This window comes from Alexandromys fortis, unplaced genomic scaffold, assembly GCF_014885135.2.
Source record: "Alexandromys fortis isolate MF-2015 unplaced genomic scaffold, M_Fortis_MF-2015_v1.1 scaffold_166, whole genome shotgun sequence".
NCBI classification, from domain to species: Eukaryota; Metazoa; Chordata; class Mammalia; order Rodentia; family Cricetidae; genus Alexandromys; species Alexandromys fortis.
In genome coordinates, this window is record NW_026068102.1 from 1,119,585 (window position 1) to 1,134,100 (window position 14,516).

Consider the following 14,516-nt stretch of genomic DNA (forward strand, 5'->3'; position numbering starts at 1 on the left):
AATTATGTAATATGTACTTCACTCTCTTTTAGGTGCCTTTGGGGTTATACACAGACCATTGATCATGACTCAAAATTAAAAGTATCATAATTGGCATTACTATAATTAAGAACATATTAATATTTTATTTCCTTATGTGAATAATGTTTAGAGATGTCAATCGCATATAACAGAATTGTGTCACATTGATTTGGGCATTGCCTTTACCAGATACACATGCTTACAGAATGATTCCTTGTGTGAAACAGCCAGTAGCTTTTGATGGCTTTCCATATTAATAACTGTATTTTAGCCTGCAACTTGAGGCTTTGAGACTTTTTCTTTAATAATTATATTACTATGTAAATGTGACACTATTTTATGTCATTCTGTTAATTTGACTTTTATTCTGCTCATTTTTATATCTATAATACACTGATACAGGTGACAAAACTATTACTGAAGCTTTTAAATGGCCCAAACCCATTCTGACTTTTCAGAATATTAGACTACAATTGGTAGATTTATAGTGTTACAAATATTATTTATTTTTATTTCTTTGAAAAGATTTTCATAATTCATTTATCCAATGACTCAACAATATGAATTTGGAAATAAGATGCTGGCAAGGCCTAGAAAATATTTGGGTATAAATCAGGAGCCTTGAGGTCAAGGTTGGCTTCTGTGCCCGAAGGTCTAGAGAGTCTTGTCAACATCTCAAACTTCATCATTTACAAGGAAAATAAATGAACTATACAAGTGAGCTTTTTAATAATACTACTCCATTATAAAAAGATAACAGGACTGGCTTTATGTTATTCCTACTTTATATGTATATGTGTGTATCTAATTGTGGTGTATAAACCCAGCTTATCATCATCCATCCACTACTGAAAATTAAAATTCACCAGGCCACTCATGTCTTCCACATCCATCTACTCTGCACATGCTAATATGTAGTGTTCCATAATTAATTCTAATAAAGCCAGAACATTATTTATAAAGCAAACATTTTAAAATTAAATATTAACATGAATTTGTGGGAAAGATTCAAAATGCATAATAGTGTCAAAATGCATAGAAAGTGTCACTTTCTATGGGAAAGAAAGTACAGAATATGAGGCTAGAAAAAGCCAAGGCGTGTTATAAGCAGAAATAACATCCTTGGATATGATAGCTTAGCCCATGAAGAGAGAAATGTCTTTCCTTCTCCTTACATACCTGTGTGTATATCATGAGGGAGAAGAGACACAACTAATTTTACCTTTTTCAGCTGATCGTGGAGTCTCCTGTTTGCACAGCAACTTACACAAATTTCTAAATTATCATCAAGCATATCAAAGAAGACATTTGTTATACCTTGTGAAAAAGGCTAAGGCCATACCTAGCTCAGGGTCAGTATCATATTCTGCCACCCAGGTGCCTCCTGTGCCTGGAGTCCCAGTCTTCACTCCTTGCCACTCCTCCTACCTTGATCACTCTTCTCATCTCTTATGTCTGAGTTCCTACCTCTCTTCCTCTATTCAGGCTATCGTAAGTCCCCCTTCTACGTCCCTGAAGTTCTAGTGACTGATGAGAGAACCTGTTGCATCTCTAATATTGCCCCTTGTCTTGACTCTTATTTCTCCTTGTCTCCCAAGTGCTGGGAACAGAACTACATTGAGCACACTATTTTATAAGTATTCAATAGTATTAAATTTACTTTCCTCCAACTGTTTATTCTGTCATTTTCTATCAGTTTCATCTTGGCCTATGATATAAACTTATCTCTTTTTCAAGCCTTGAAATGTAGGTATTTAAACAAATCTTAATGCATATGTAGGCTAAATCAAGTAATACTGCAGGGGATTCATACGAATCTCCAAACAGCCTTTCTCTTCCATACAGAGGAAAATTTTTACACCCCAGTCTCTGATAAATTCATTGATTTAAAAGAAAGTGAGAAGCATGTACATAAAATTGTTTTTGTTTTGTTTTTATTTTTTTAGTTCAGGATGCCAAGTAAATCACTTTACATTTAAGGCCAGAATTAACTAAATAAAATAAGTGTGATATCATTGTCATCCTACACTATGTGTGTGTGTGTTTATACAGATAAATGTGATTTTTTTTTGAACAGTGATGAACTGCATCGTCTATAGTATGTGTGTCTACCACACAAACACTTTACTCACTGTGTTGCTTCCAAATGAGTATTGTTCAGATTAATTCTTTCTGGAGAAAGCTATAGTCTCTGAAAAAATAGTTCCATATTTAAATAGTCAATGTATTACCATAAGAGGAAGCATCTATGAGTGACTGTTGGATGTGTTTATGGAAAGGAGCACCCCCATGAATAAATGTCTGTCTTTTCAATGGCTAGTGATAAAATGCTTCTGTGAATTAGCTGAGTTATACAGAAGGGGCATGCACTTTGGTTTTATATTCACAAGTATTAAATTTTCCAATACTTAAAAATGTATTTAATCCTTTATTATAAAAAGACTTATGATTGCCTTACTTGTCAAGAAGTGTTGGAAAATTATTTCTGCTACTTTATTTCATTGTGGTGTAATGTTCCAGTGTTCAAAATTTTACTCCATGCAATGCAATTTTCAGAATTTCATGTCACTAAAGATTGGCATACTTCTTAACTGAAGGCTTTATAGTTATGAAATTCTGTTGCATTTTCATTAAGAACACTAGTTGTTTTCCTGAGTTAGATCTTAAAAATTGAATGTCATGGTCATTGTATATTTGCTGGATTGATTAATTTTCACAGCATTTTTATAAAGGAGTAAGTGAAGGTGAATGCACCAGGGAAACCCCTGCATTCTTTATTCAGTGCTGTGGTCTCATGGCTCCATCCTCATCATAATCAGAGGCCTGCAAACATTTTGATGCACTATTGTTTACTATTATGTGTGAACTATGTGTCTCTTCTGGTGAGCACTACTTTTAAAAACTTGGTTGTCATGGTTACTCTTGTTACCATTGGCCAACTAACACTAAGCCTTTCTTTTTTCCTTTTTTTTTCTTTCTTTATTTATTTTGTGCTGCATTAAATGGAGCAGTAAACCTGACAGGTGAGGAATAGAGACCAAACCCCTTCCATGCTCAGTAAAGAAAAACTAAGCTACAGGTAGACTTGATGTGTTGATGAGGTGAGGGTGGGGGCTAGCATAAAAGATCCTACCTAGCAAGTGGAAGCTGGACAGAGCCTATATGTAGGTGAAAATTTGGATATGAAAATGACGATGAGGGAAATATTTTGCCTTCATCAGAATAAAACCATGTATTTCATGAAAACCAAATTTAGAAAGCAGTACAGCCAGTCTCTGAGTTCTATGTTCAGGGGTAAATGAGTATACGTGTGTGTTAATGTGTCTGCAGGGTGGAAATGTGAGTTGTCCTGTAGACCTCTGTTTCGTTTGTTTGTACCCTTTAGGGAACACTCTTAACAAACCCCAAATTATCCCTGTGTCACCCAGACCTGATTTACAATAACAGAAATAATAATGGCTAAAATATATTTGATGGCAATTCCAGATTGCTTTCTCCTTTTTAACATGCATATGCAAATCCACACTATTTATTGATATAAATGCTTGATTAAAATTCAACTAACATAAGGATCTCAGAGGTCATCTGCCAGCACTGCATTCAGTGGCCTTTAGTGAGTAGTACCTGAGTCAACAATGCTGGGATCGCTCTTCTCTGAGAATTTTCCAGAATTAGAAATTCTTAATTCTCACCCGAGAAGACTGAAGTCCACAGGTTTGACCCAGCAGCCTATGCTAAAGTGCCGGCACAGCTGATTCTTGTGCACACTTAAGTTTGAGAATCACTGTTTGTATTGCTGTCTCTAATATAACCCTGTATTTCCCAGCAGTGAACCCTGACCAGGAGAGAGAGTCTCCGTTAGTGGACACCATGAGTTTCCATTAATCCAGGAGAAAAGTACAAACTATTTTGATTCAGCCAAAACACACGGCACTTGTAACCTACTTCTTGTCCTCAGGCTTCATTGTAACAATGCAGGCACTTTACAGTTTATAATCCTTCCTCTGTGTGCTCATGTTAAAGTCTGACCAAAATTCAAACATCAATCTCCTTTTTCATGGGTGAAGTAACTGAGAAGACAACCTCTAGCAGATATACGTTTAGGTAGATTTGAGAACATCGTTAGGGGCAGTGAAACAATAAAATCTGAACCACTTCTTCAAATATTAACAGTAGAATTTTTATAGGAGTTGCATTCAAAACCTGTCTCCAGATTATGAATACAATCTTCTGGACAAAGTGTTTTCTTGGCCATCTTTTCTCAGTGGGAGCTATGTAAAAGGAAAATAAAGGTAGCAGTTCTGGATCACTGTGGAATGTCACACAATCTTTAGTTCTCTTTGCACAATTTCTCTATATGGCAAATACTTGTCATGTTAAAAAGTAAACTGAAAATAAAATAGGATAACCTTAATAGGAATACTACAATAGGTGATATATGAATGCTTTTGACCACTGCTATAGTTTTCTAGTTGAAAATGAAATTATGGAAGCTTGGAACATCTAACCAGAAATTTCTATGGCTCAGATTCATGCCAGGCCTGGTGTAGGCTATTCCATCCTTTTCATATTTTATAATAGTAATTTTTTAAAAAAATATAAGCTACTTAGAATTGTTATTGATCATAGCCAATACTGTTTCTTCTAATTCTTTCTCAGATATGCGTTGTGTGTTTGAAACACTCCAATTCTAGTAAATAATGTTTCTACTGGTAGTAAGGTTATAGGCAGCTACAATCATGCCTTTGGTTTTCATCAAACAAAGCTAAGAGAATCTTTGATCTTGCTGGTCATCTCATTTGAGCAGACGGAGTAAAAGAAAATTAGCTATTAGATGTCCAAAAGCCCCTTTCAGTCCATCACGAACTAGAATTATCTGGAATGTTTTATTTGTAAGTAATTTTAATCCCTTATTATGATCTTTCTAAGGCTCCTGTCCTGACAGCTGGTGTAATTTCCAGCTTTCCTACAATAAAAAAAAAATTGATTCATTATAGAATGTTCCCTCAGCATAGCCAGTGCCACTCATCATGGCCTCTGGGAAAAGAAAGATAAGGAGGCTGCTTGGTAATTCTCTCAAGAGTGAGACAGTTTCCTTGCCCAGATATTTCTAATTCTACTTTCCATGCCCTGGAATGAATAGCAGCAGGGTCACTTTGGAAAGGAAGAAAGATGCAGGTTTTAGCCACTGGGTCTGGCACATCAGTAAATAAGTGTGCCTGTGCTTACTTTCCCACAAAGACCTAAGCCTGAGAAAATCCCTGGGCTGTGGCTTGAAAGGGCCAGCTGTGAGTATCCCCTGAGATCAGCTGGCAGGCTGAACTCCTTTGCATCCATTTAGCATCGCTGCATCTTCAGTGATAAAGTTAGTGCCTCATTATTGTGAGACTGATACCCACTGCATGACTGCTACCTGAAAGTGACCATCGTGTCCTTCCTTCCACATGGGACCTAAGCTGCTGTCATCTTTCTCATTGCTCTTTCCAATCTTCCACCTCTTCTTTTCATTTTCAGTTTCGATTCCCAGTACTTTGGGCATAATTCAGAATCATCACTTTCCTTAGATTGACAGTGTGGCAGTACTTTCTATCCTAAGGCTGTCACCGACAAATTTATATAGGAAAATGTAGTCCTGACATAGGTTAATAATACAAGGTACTTAGAGGACAAGTGCCTGATAGGACCCACCCAAGAAAATTCATTGCCTCCAGGATATTTCACCAAAGCATTGCACTAGAGTAAGCCAAATGTACATCATCTTTATTCCAGGCTTCCTTTCATCCCCTGGTTATTTCTATTTGGTATAGATGAGCAGAGATGAAAAGACTTTTCTGGCTGACCTGTATAGCATTAAATGAGAAAAAACAACAGGAGCAGTGCTTGCTAGTCATCTATACCATGGTCACAGGAGAAGTGTACAGGAGAACCTAGTCATCTATACCATAGTCATAGAAGTATACAGAGAACCTAGGCATTTATACCACTGTCATAGAAGTATACAGGAGAACCCAGGCATCTATACCACAGTCATACAAGTATACATAGAACCTAGTCATCTATACCACAGTCATAGAAGTATACAAAGAACCTAGTCATCTATACCACAGTCATAGAAGTATACAGAGAACCTAGTCATCTATACAACAGTCATAGAAGTATACAGAGAACCTAGTCATCTATACAACAGTCATAGAAGTATACAGAGAACCTAGTCATCTATACCACAGTCATAGAAGTATACAGGAGAACCTAGTCATCTATACCACAGTCATAGAAGTATACATAGAACCTAGTCATCTATACCACAGTCATAAAAGTATACAGGAGAACTTAGGCATCTATACCATGCTCATAGATGTATACAGGAGAACCTAGGCATATTGAAGCACCTTTACCGAAAGAAGAATTTTTGATTTAAGCAAGGATGAGATGCTACAACTTTGACTATAGCATGGAGACTGCTGGTGTTAATATTTGGAAAAGGGCAATCTGAAAAATGCTTCCATTTGCTACATGGGGTTTTAAAAGAAATTATTTGTATTTGGAAGAAAATGGATGAAAAAATTTTATGAACAAACCATATTTTTGTATTTGAAAATTTGTTTTAACTTTTGGCAACATAGGAAAGTATGTCTAATTAAGTCTGTGTTAAACCAAGGAAAAGGTGAATTACACATTTATATATAAAAAACCTGTTCCTGTGTCTTGAAGTATAATATAATCATCAAGGGAATTGATAACTTCTTGAAATGAAATTACTTTTTCTCTTGTCTGTCTGTGATTGACATCCATTAGCAAAATATTAAAGTTTGTTACATAACACCACTATACACACCCACTACTGTCATTTTCCCTTCCAATTTGAGAAAGAAAGGGGGTGTTTGTCTTTTTTTAGTCCCAGCTCTCCTTCTAAGCATTAGGATATCTTAATATTTTAGAAATGTATTTACTGCACTTACCGCCAATAAAACTGTATTTTGTAGCCACCGGTCATATATTCTTTAAAAGAGAAAGGAGTGGGGTGGGCCTAGATTGAGGTCAGTCAGTTTTTCCATGGTAATGTATTAGTTTTGTCTACCAGAAGCATGCAGTCGTATCTACCACAAACAGCATCTGCAGACAAGAGGGTCTCAGAGCAAGAATTTGGATGTATCTTAACAATGCCCCTTGCAAACCCAAAGGCAGGTGACCGGAATTAATCATTTAATTCCCTACTGAAGGGGGATTTGACATTATCTGTGTTAACAGAACATGTGCGCATGAAAAGCCCCTGTAGGCTCACAGAAACAGCATCTGAACAGGGTAACAAAGCTTTTTAATCATCAAGCTGAGAAATCGAAACCAAAGCGTGGAGGGAAGAATGATGTAAGGACTAGTTACTTGGTTAGTTCTTTGTTTATTTTACTTGTCTTAAGTCTTAAATTTTCATTTTCCCCCTATAGGAAGAGGGCAGAGTCAGAGTCCAGAAAGAGCAGCTTGCCGAACAGTAAGGAGGTCCCTTCCCACCACCCAACAGACCCAGTGGAGTTGAGGCGCCTTAACTTTCAAACGCCAGGTAAGTGACTCACTCTGTCTGTCACAGACGGTCATAGTCCAGTTGGCATTGTCTTGAGAAATGATATATCACCAGTTTTGATCCACTTTGTCCATCCCGATCTTTTGTTTTAATATGGATGAAGTTCACTTATATGTACAATAGAGAGGAATTTAATTACGTTGTTAAATCTAAAATGGGACAGAGAAGAGAAAGATGTATAATTTGTCCTTAGCCTTTAGAAAAGTATCTATCATTTTAATGGGAATGACATGGTTTATTTATGTTCAGTGATACCAATCTGGTTCCTCATCTTATAAAGTAAATGCATGAGTAAATAGATGAATATGGCAATTGTTCTTCTCAGTGGGATATTTATTTCATACTTTGCTGTCTGTGTTTGTGGTACCATTAAAGAAGAATGTAGGAAGTGAAGAGAGGAAGAAAAGGAAAAGAGGAGAGATGAACACAGAGGAGAAAGAGAAGGATGGATGGAATGAATGAACAATTTCATTTCTTAAAAAAACTTAATTTTATTAAATTTCACTGACCAATTTAAGTTTCAGGCTGTAGAGACTTTTGCATAAATTGAGATGTAAAACAGATACTTATTCTTAAAGAATATTAAGTGCTTCAACAGAGAAAAAATACTATTCTACTGGGGGATAGTTTTATATAATATTAATTTAAGATTATTTCTGCTTCTCTTTCTTCTGACCAGACTGTTTATGTTAAGTGAATGGCAAATATCAAATGATAGAGAGAATTAAAATACTCACACTGAGCAGTCCTAATAACTACCTTCCCATAGTGAGCAAGACAAAGCACTGATCTTAAAAGTCTTTGGGATTAGAATTTTGTTGTAGTGATATGCCCCACACTGCTGGCAGATGTCTTTTGTTTCTAATTAATGGCTGAATGCTCTGACTCCCAGTGTGGTACACTGTAGGTATTAAACTGTGCATTCCCAATGAACTGCTTTGAACTGTGACAAGCGTGGCCTATTGTGTTTAGCATGTTTGAGATGAACACAGCGTCTACTAACTCTTCAAATGAAAGAGCTCTTCCCTGTTCCCAAGGTGGCTACACAATCATCACAAATGTTGAGTTGTTTAAAATTTTGATTGAAATGAAGTTAGACTTCTTTAAATTTACCTTTTTGAAGGCAAGCATATGCTTTCATAAGCATAAATGGCAGAACAAATTTTCTTTTTTTTTCTTTTTTCTTTTTTTTTTTTTTTTGATTTTTCGAGACAGGGTTTCTCTGTAGCTTTGGTTCCTGTCCTGGAACTAGCTCTTGTAGAACAGGCTGGCCTCGACCTCACAGAGATCTGCCTGCCTCTGCCTCCCGAGTGCTGGGATTAAAGGCGTGCGCCACCACCGCCTGGCCTCAGAACAAATGTTCTTAAAACCAAAAGTCACCTGCACACACTTTTTATATGACTGAGAAATGGAGACTGTGAACTTATCCATGATGGGTGAATATATCTGACTTGTCCTCCAGGGTCATTGCAGCCCTCAGCTTGAACCATGTTGAGTCTCCCCCATGGTGCTTTTTAAAGGCAATTTGATATAAAATAAGTTGGTATAGTAACTCTTCTTTTGCTTAATTTTAAAATGGAAGTATACTGACTACTTCAGAATACAGTCAAGTTTTTAAAGGTGGACACAGTGACTCATGCACTTCCTCTATCACCTAACTCAATCCGTAGAGGACCCCCAAAGCAACATCACTGTAGGTCAAATTCTTCCCTGCTTTCTATTCATTATACCCATAATCTACTGAGAAAGCATTCCTCTCTGATGCTGCTGTGCACAGCTTTTGTATGAAATATGATCTATTCTGAAAGCAACCTTGTCCTTCTAGCAGTCGTGAAATCATAGTGCAGTGTTGAATTAAGGGATTAGCTATCGAAAGAAAAGCACATGTGAGTGCACCTCTCTATTCTTATAGTCCTACAGCAGTCCCTCAGAAGGACAAAACAAGACAGGCAGCCACTTGTCAAGGACGACTATCAGATACATGTGATGCTGAGCAATAAAACAGCAATACCTCTTTCAAGAGACCCATCTTCAGGGGTCTTCCCCTTCTGTGGATGCTTTTCACAAATGTGGCCAACCCACAAGTCCTCTTAAGAATGCATTTTCTTAATGCAGGTGGAAATGTTAGATCCACTTATGGAGAAAGTGTGCTATATTCAAACTGTCATGGGTTGCAGTTGAAAGATTATTATTGTATCATTTAAGAATTTATTCAATTAAAAAAGTTTCCAAAAAGGTATCATTTACCTAGAGTTTCCCTTGTTGCTGAATGGAGCGTGGCATACAGTGGAAATATGTGATGAAGAAAAAAGGAAATGTGGTAAAGGAAAAGAATCATGCAGGACAGATTGTTCTGCCCACTCAGCACAGCTTCTCATCCAGGAAGCCTTGCTTGTGCTTTAGCTTGGAGGAACAATCCACTTAGGCTTGATTTGTTTCTGAAATAAACTCTTTTCCTCCAAAGTATGTGGGTTGATATCCTAAATAATTGGCCATTTACAAATGGAACAGACTGAAGTGTTAGTGGCAAATATCTAGAGATATGGCCATTTTCTTTAGCCATTGGTGAAAATGACTGTGAACTGTCTTAAAAACAGTCAGTGGGTAAGAGCTAAACATGGGGCTGTTTGCCAAGTAACTGTCTGTATTTTTCCTTGCCTCTTATTTGAGAATCAGTGGTTTTTCTCAAGTTATAAACTGAAGTGATCCTTGATTAGATTTTGTTGCTGCTATGATTCTACTTAGTTTTTTTTCATTTCTATATTTCATTATGTGAAATATCTTTTATATGTATCATGCCTATTAATCTGAAATTACTTGTTCTCAAACAACATTAACAGTTGAGGATATTTGTTAATGGCACACATAAGTGGGAAATTAATAACCCACATCTTCACTCCAAAAAATATGATGTGCAGTGAAATAAGAAAACTGTGATTTATATACCAGGGACTTACCCCAGAACGTCCTCAGGAGAGTAGGTGATGCCACATGTGACAGACTGTTAGGAATGATAAAGGAGCAAGCAAACACTACCATGTGACATTCCATCAGCTGTGCAGGATGGAGGGGAATGCCTTGTACAGCCCTCTGATTCTATTCTAATTTTCTTTTTAAAAATGTCTTGTGAGTGATAGATAAGTTACATTTTATTTATTCTCATTAGAAAGAATACAGTTAAGGAGTCAGATTTTGTTTCAATTTTGATCGATGGTCCAGTTGTCACATTATTCTGGCAGTTGAACAGTGCACAGACACATTTTGATCATAAACAAATCAAAATGCTGTCCACTGTTGCTTAGCTAAGGCAAATTTTTGTGTTAACATACTTGTAAAATTTCAGACAGGAATCTATTCCTGATGTTAAACCCATACTTGAGCATCCGAGCAAGCCAGAAGGGCCTAGGCTCTGGGCACAGAACGCAAGCTCCCATGTTTGTTAATATCATCCACAGCTGTGGATTTCTTAGAGTTCAAAGCACAGAAAATAGACAGGATGCATTTTGGAGAATCTAGGCTACTTAATCCTTTAAGATAAGTACATCTTACATCAGTAGGGCCTCAGTTATTGGTGTGTTGGACTAGAGATCTTTGTTACAGAATGGGCAGGTAGACATCTTTCCAACAATAGCAGGTAACATTAGAAGGGTAAAGTGAAACTTGGTAGAGGTTTGTTACTCTCCTCTCTTAGAAGAATAAGTTGGGTAGAATGACTGAAAGAAAAAAAGAAAGGCAGTAAAGGACCACATTAAAATTATTAACTCCTAGCCAACTTTTTCAAATCTTTAAGTTATTGGGAAATGGGAAAATGATTCAATTATTTAAGAAGCTTTTAGAAGAATCCCAAGGACCACTGGTAAGGCACAGCAGGGAAGGGTATCTCCTTCCAAACCAGACAAGCTGAGATAAAGGAAAAAAAGGAAAGAAGGAAGGAAGGAAGGAAGGAAGGAAGGAAGGAAGGAAGGAAGGAAGGAAGGAAGGAAGAATTATGTGTTCATATTTGTGTATCTTTCAGCAAAGCAAAATGAGTTCACTGTTGAGAGAAGTCTGTGCTCTGTCTAGTACATAGGAGAAGTGAGAAAAGGGTAACCAATAGTGGAGGGCACAGTACCAGCCACCAGCAACATGACTGCTTCTGTTACCCCTTCTCCCCCACCCCTCACAAAGATACCCAAACACAACCAAAAAAGTCTCAGGTTTGAAAAGCAAAGGCCGCAGCTCAAGGCTACCTTTCAGTATGGACCTGACCTTAGTGTGTTTTGGCTGGTAGATGATTGATGGTCTGTGAAAAACAAAAATAAGCTGAGAAGTTAATGTATCAGAGATTGTGGTGTCTGCAGCAGACTGTCTGCACAGTAGCCCAGTAGATTGTGCGAGGTCATGCATCGGTGTTATTAATCGTCCATCGGTGTTAGTAATCGCATCAGTGCTGATGCCACCCACCTTATATGTATATATTTATCTGCAGAGTTTATTCTAAGTAAACATATACATACAACCTAACAATAAAATATTTCTTTCTGTCATTTTATACTGGTAAAACATTGGTTCATTGATTTAAAATGGTAAATTTTGGGTATAAACGAACATAGTTGTTCATATCCTTCATTTCGATAAATCCTACAATAAAATTAAAACTTAAGTCTGTCATTCAATTCAAGAGACATACTCTTAGAGAATATTTTATTTAAGCTATTACTGACCATAATTGAGTCAAATTATGTTGTTGCTTTTCCCTAGAAGCAATTATATCTTATGATGCACAGTTCTCTTTATGTCTCATTTATCATTAGTTTATAAAACAAATTTATAAACATAGTAGAGTAGTTGTATTTATTTCATTTTAACTAGTGTATAAATTATGTTCAGCTGTGACTAATCTTTAAGGAGCTGAATTTCTCTCAATGACTGCTATGTCAGATATACTCATGGAAGTTTAGGATTTGATAAACAAATTATTTTCCCCTTAGTTGATACCTACTAAATGTTCCCCCGACTTTTATAAATTGTGGCATAATATTGAGACTCTGTAAGCACACATGTTCAGTGACAGCAAAAATCATATGCCACTATTAATACTGTCCAGAAAAACTGTACTCTGCAAAGTTATAGAGTTTCAGGAAACATTTAATGTGCCGATTAGACATGTATGGAAAATAAATAAAGCAAGTGTGAGTTGAGTATTTGTTATATAATATGCTAGGGAACAATGTACTTTAGACTTGAACTTTTGCTTTATTTGATACGTAATATTTTTTCTTAGAGACAACAAATTTTTTATGTATGTGGTTGTTTTTTTTTTAACTGGGTATTGAAGCCATATTTTCCTGCATGCTAGAAAAATGTTCTGCCACTGAGCCACAACACCCAGCTATTTTTTTAAAAAAAAAATAATTTGTACTTAGGAACTGAGATATCTTGGAGATGAAGCCCAGATCTGAATGTTATTTCTGTTTCATAAATGCCATATATAGCTGTAAAGTAGTTTAATATGACATTTTGATAGACCTGTATTTCTGCTGCCACCTACCACATGAGGTTAGATGTGGAGTTTTCTACTTATACAACAAATCAAGGCTCAATATATTTTGAATATCGGAGGTATTAGCATTGCTGTTTTGGTATTTGAATTGCTGAGCCTCTTTTTAATAAATATTTCTCTATAGATAATAGTTATTTGAAGGATGCTCTAAATGAAAGGACACTGTAAGACTATTTTAAAAGCAAAATTACCTTTATATCTTTTTAGAAATGTTTTGCAAAGTTGCACTGCAGTTTTTTAACATTTTGAGTTTATAGTGTTAGTTCATAATTTCAGGGAATCTGAACGTGTTGACAGAAAGGGACCGGCAGTGTATACATTGCAGGTGTGAGCCTGAGCACCCTTTGCCTGCCCCACCTCCAGAGCCAGGCTGAATTCTAAGACTTCTAACATGTATGAGCATACCATCTTTAGATCAGGGTGGTTTACGATCATTACGTTGCTGTCCATCTTGGTGTGCACGTCACCACCTGAGTCCAAGCCATCCGACCATGTCAGAATCCTTCCCATTTCAGTGCTCTACTGCCAGCAGGGGAATGAGCTGTCAGAGACAGGAAGGAAATTCAGTTCAGCATTTTAGTTATCTGGGCTGGTTAAACCTTCCTTAGTCTCACACAGGGCCAGTTTCTTTTAGACATTTGAATACAGTTCAATTAAATGAAAAGCTTCCTAGTAACAGTTTTCTTAATCCTTGTGCACAAGGAAGCTTAAAGCATGACTATATGGAAACTCTTGCAAAGTACATTTGACCTCTACCCTGCAGATGTGTTCTGTAGCTTAACGTTCTAGCTCAGCAAGCTGTAAAGTACTTGGAGCAGCTCCCCTAGGGATGCTTTCTATTGACTAAGAAACAAAGTTAAAAATGAAGGTCTAGAGAGGGAGAGTCTGGGGTAACCGTTCTGGGGATTTTGGGTGATGCCTAGCCCTACAGATAGAAGAAGGTCACCAGGTTATTTACAACATCCATTTCCAGCTCCCTGGTAGAAAACAGGTATATGCATCACTTCTGTTGACAAGATAAGCCCGAGTGCTTAACATTCCTGCTTCTCATAGTGTTTGTCTGTGAGCACAAGGGCCTCATTTCCTCTGCGTCCTACCTTTGCCATTCACGTCAATTCAGCACTGGCAATTCTGCAGTTGCTGCTTGAGAGGTAATGAGGACTTTTAGCTGTGTGGACAACACCCTCCCCCGTCTGTCCCACATTTTCCCTTGGCACAGGAAGCGCCACAACAGAGTAGCTTCCATTCTCAGTCACCACCCACATCTCCACATTCAGAACTGTGACTGGCATGGAGCTGGCCCTCATGTTTGGTGTTGCTGTTCAGATAATAAAGGTATGCTTTTCTTTCCTGAAAAGCAAAAATTGGTGAACAAAA

At 37.1% G+C, this 14,516-nt stretch overlaps 1 protein-coding gene across 8 annotated transcripts in view; it reads left to right on the forward strand.

Annotated features, from left to right (window-relative positions):
• Ptprd (protein tyrosine phosphatase receptor type D) overlaps window positions 1-14,516 on the forward strand; it is a 470,962-nt gene that overhangs the window by 350,026 nt on the left and 106,420 nt on the right. For all 8 annotated transcript variants that reach the window (XM_050123920.1, XM_050123912.1, XM_050123917.1 and 5 more), the window contains one exon: window positions 7,464-7,576. In XM_050123920.1, coding sequence (XP_049979877.1) covers window positions 7,464-7,576 — 113 coding nt within the window. The remainder of the gene's footprint in view (window positions 1-7,463; window positions 7,577-14,516) is intronic.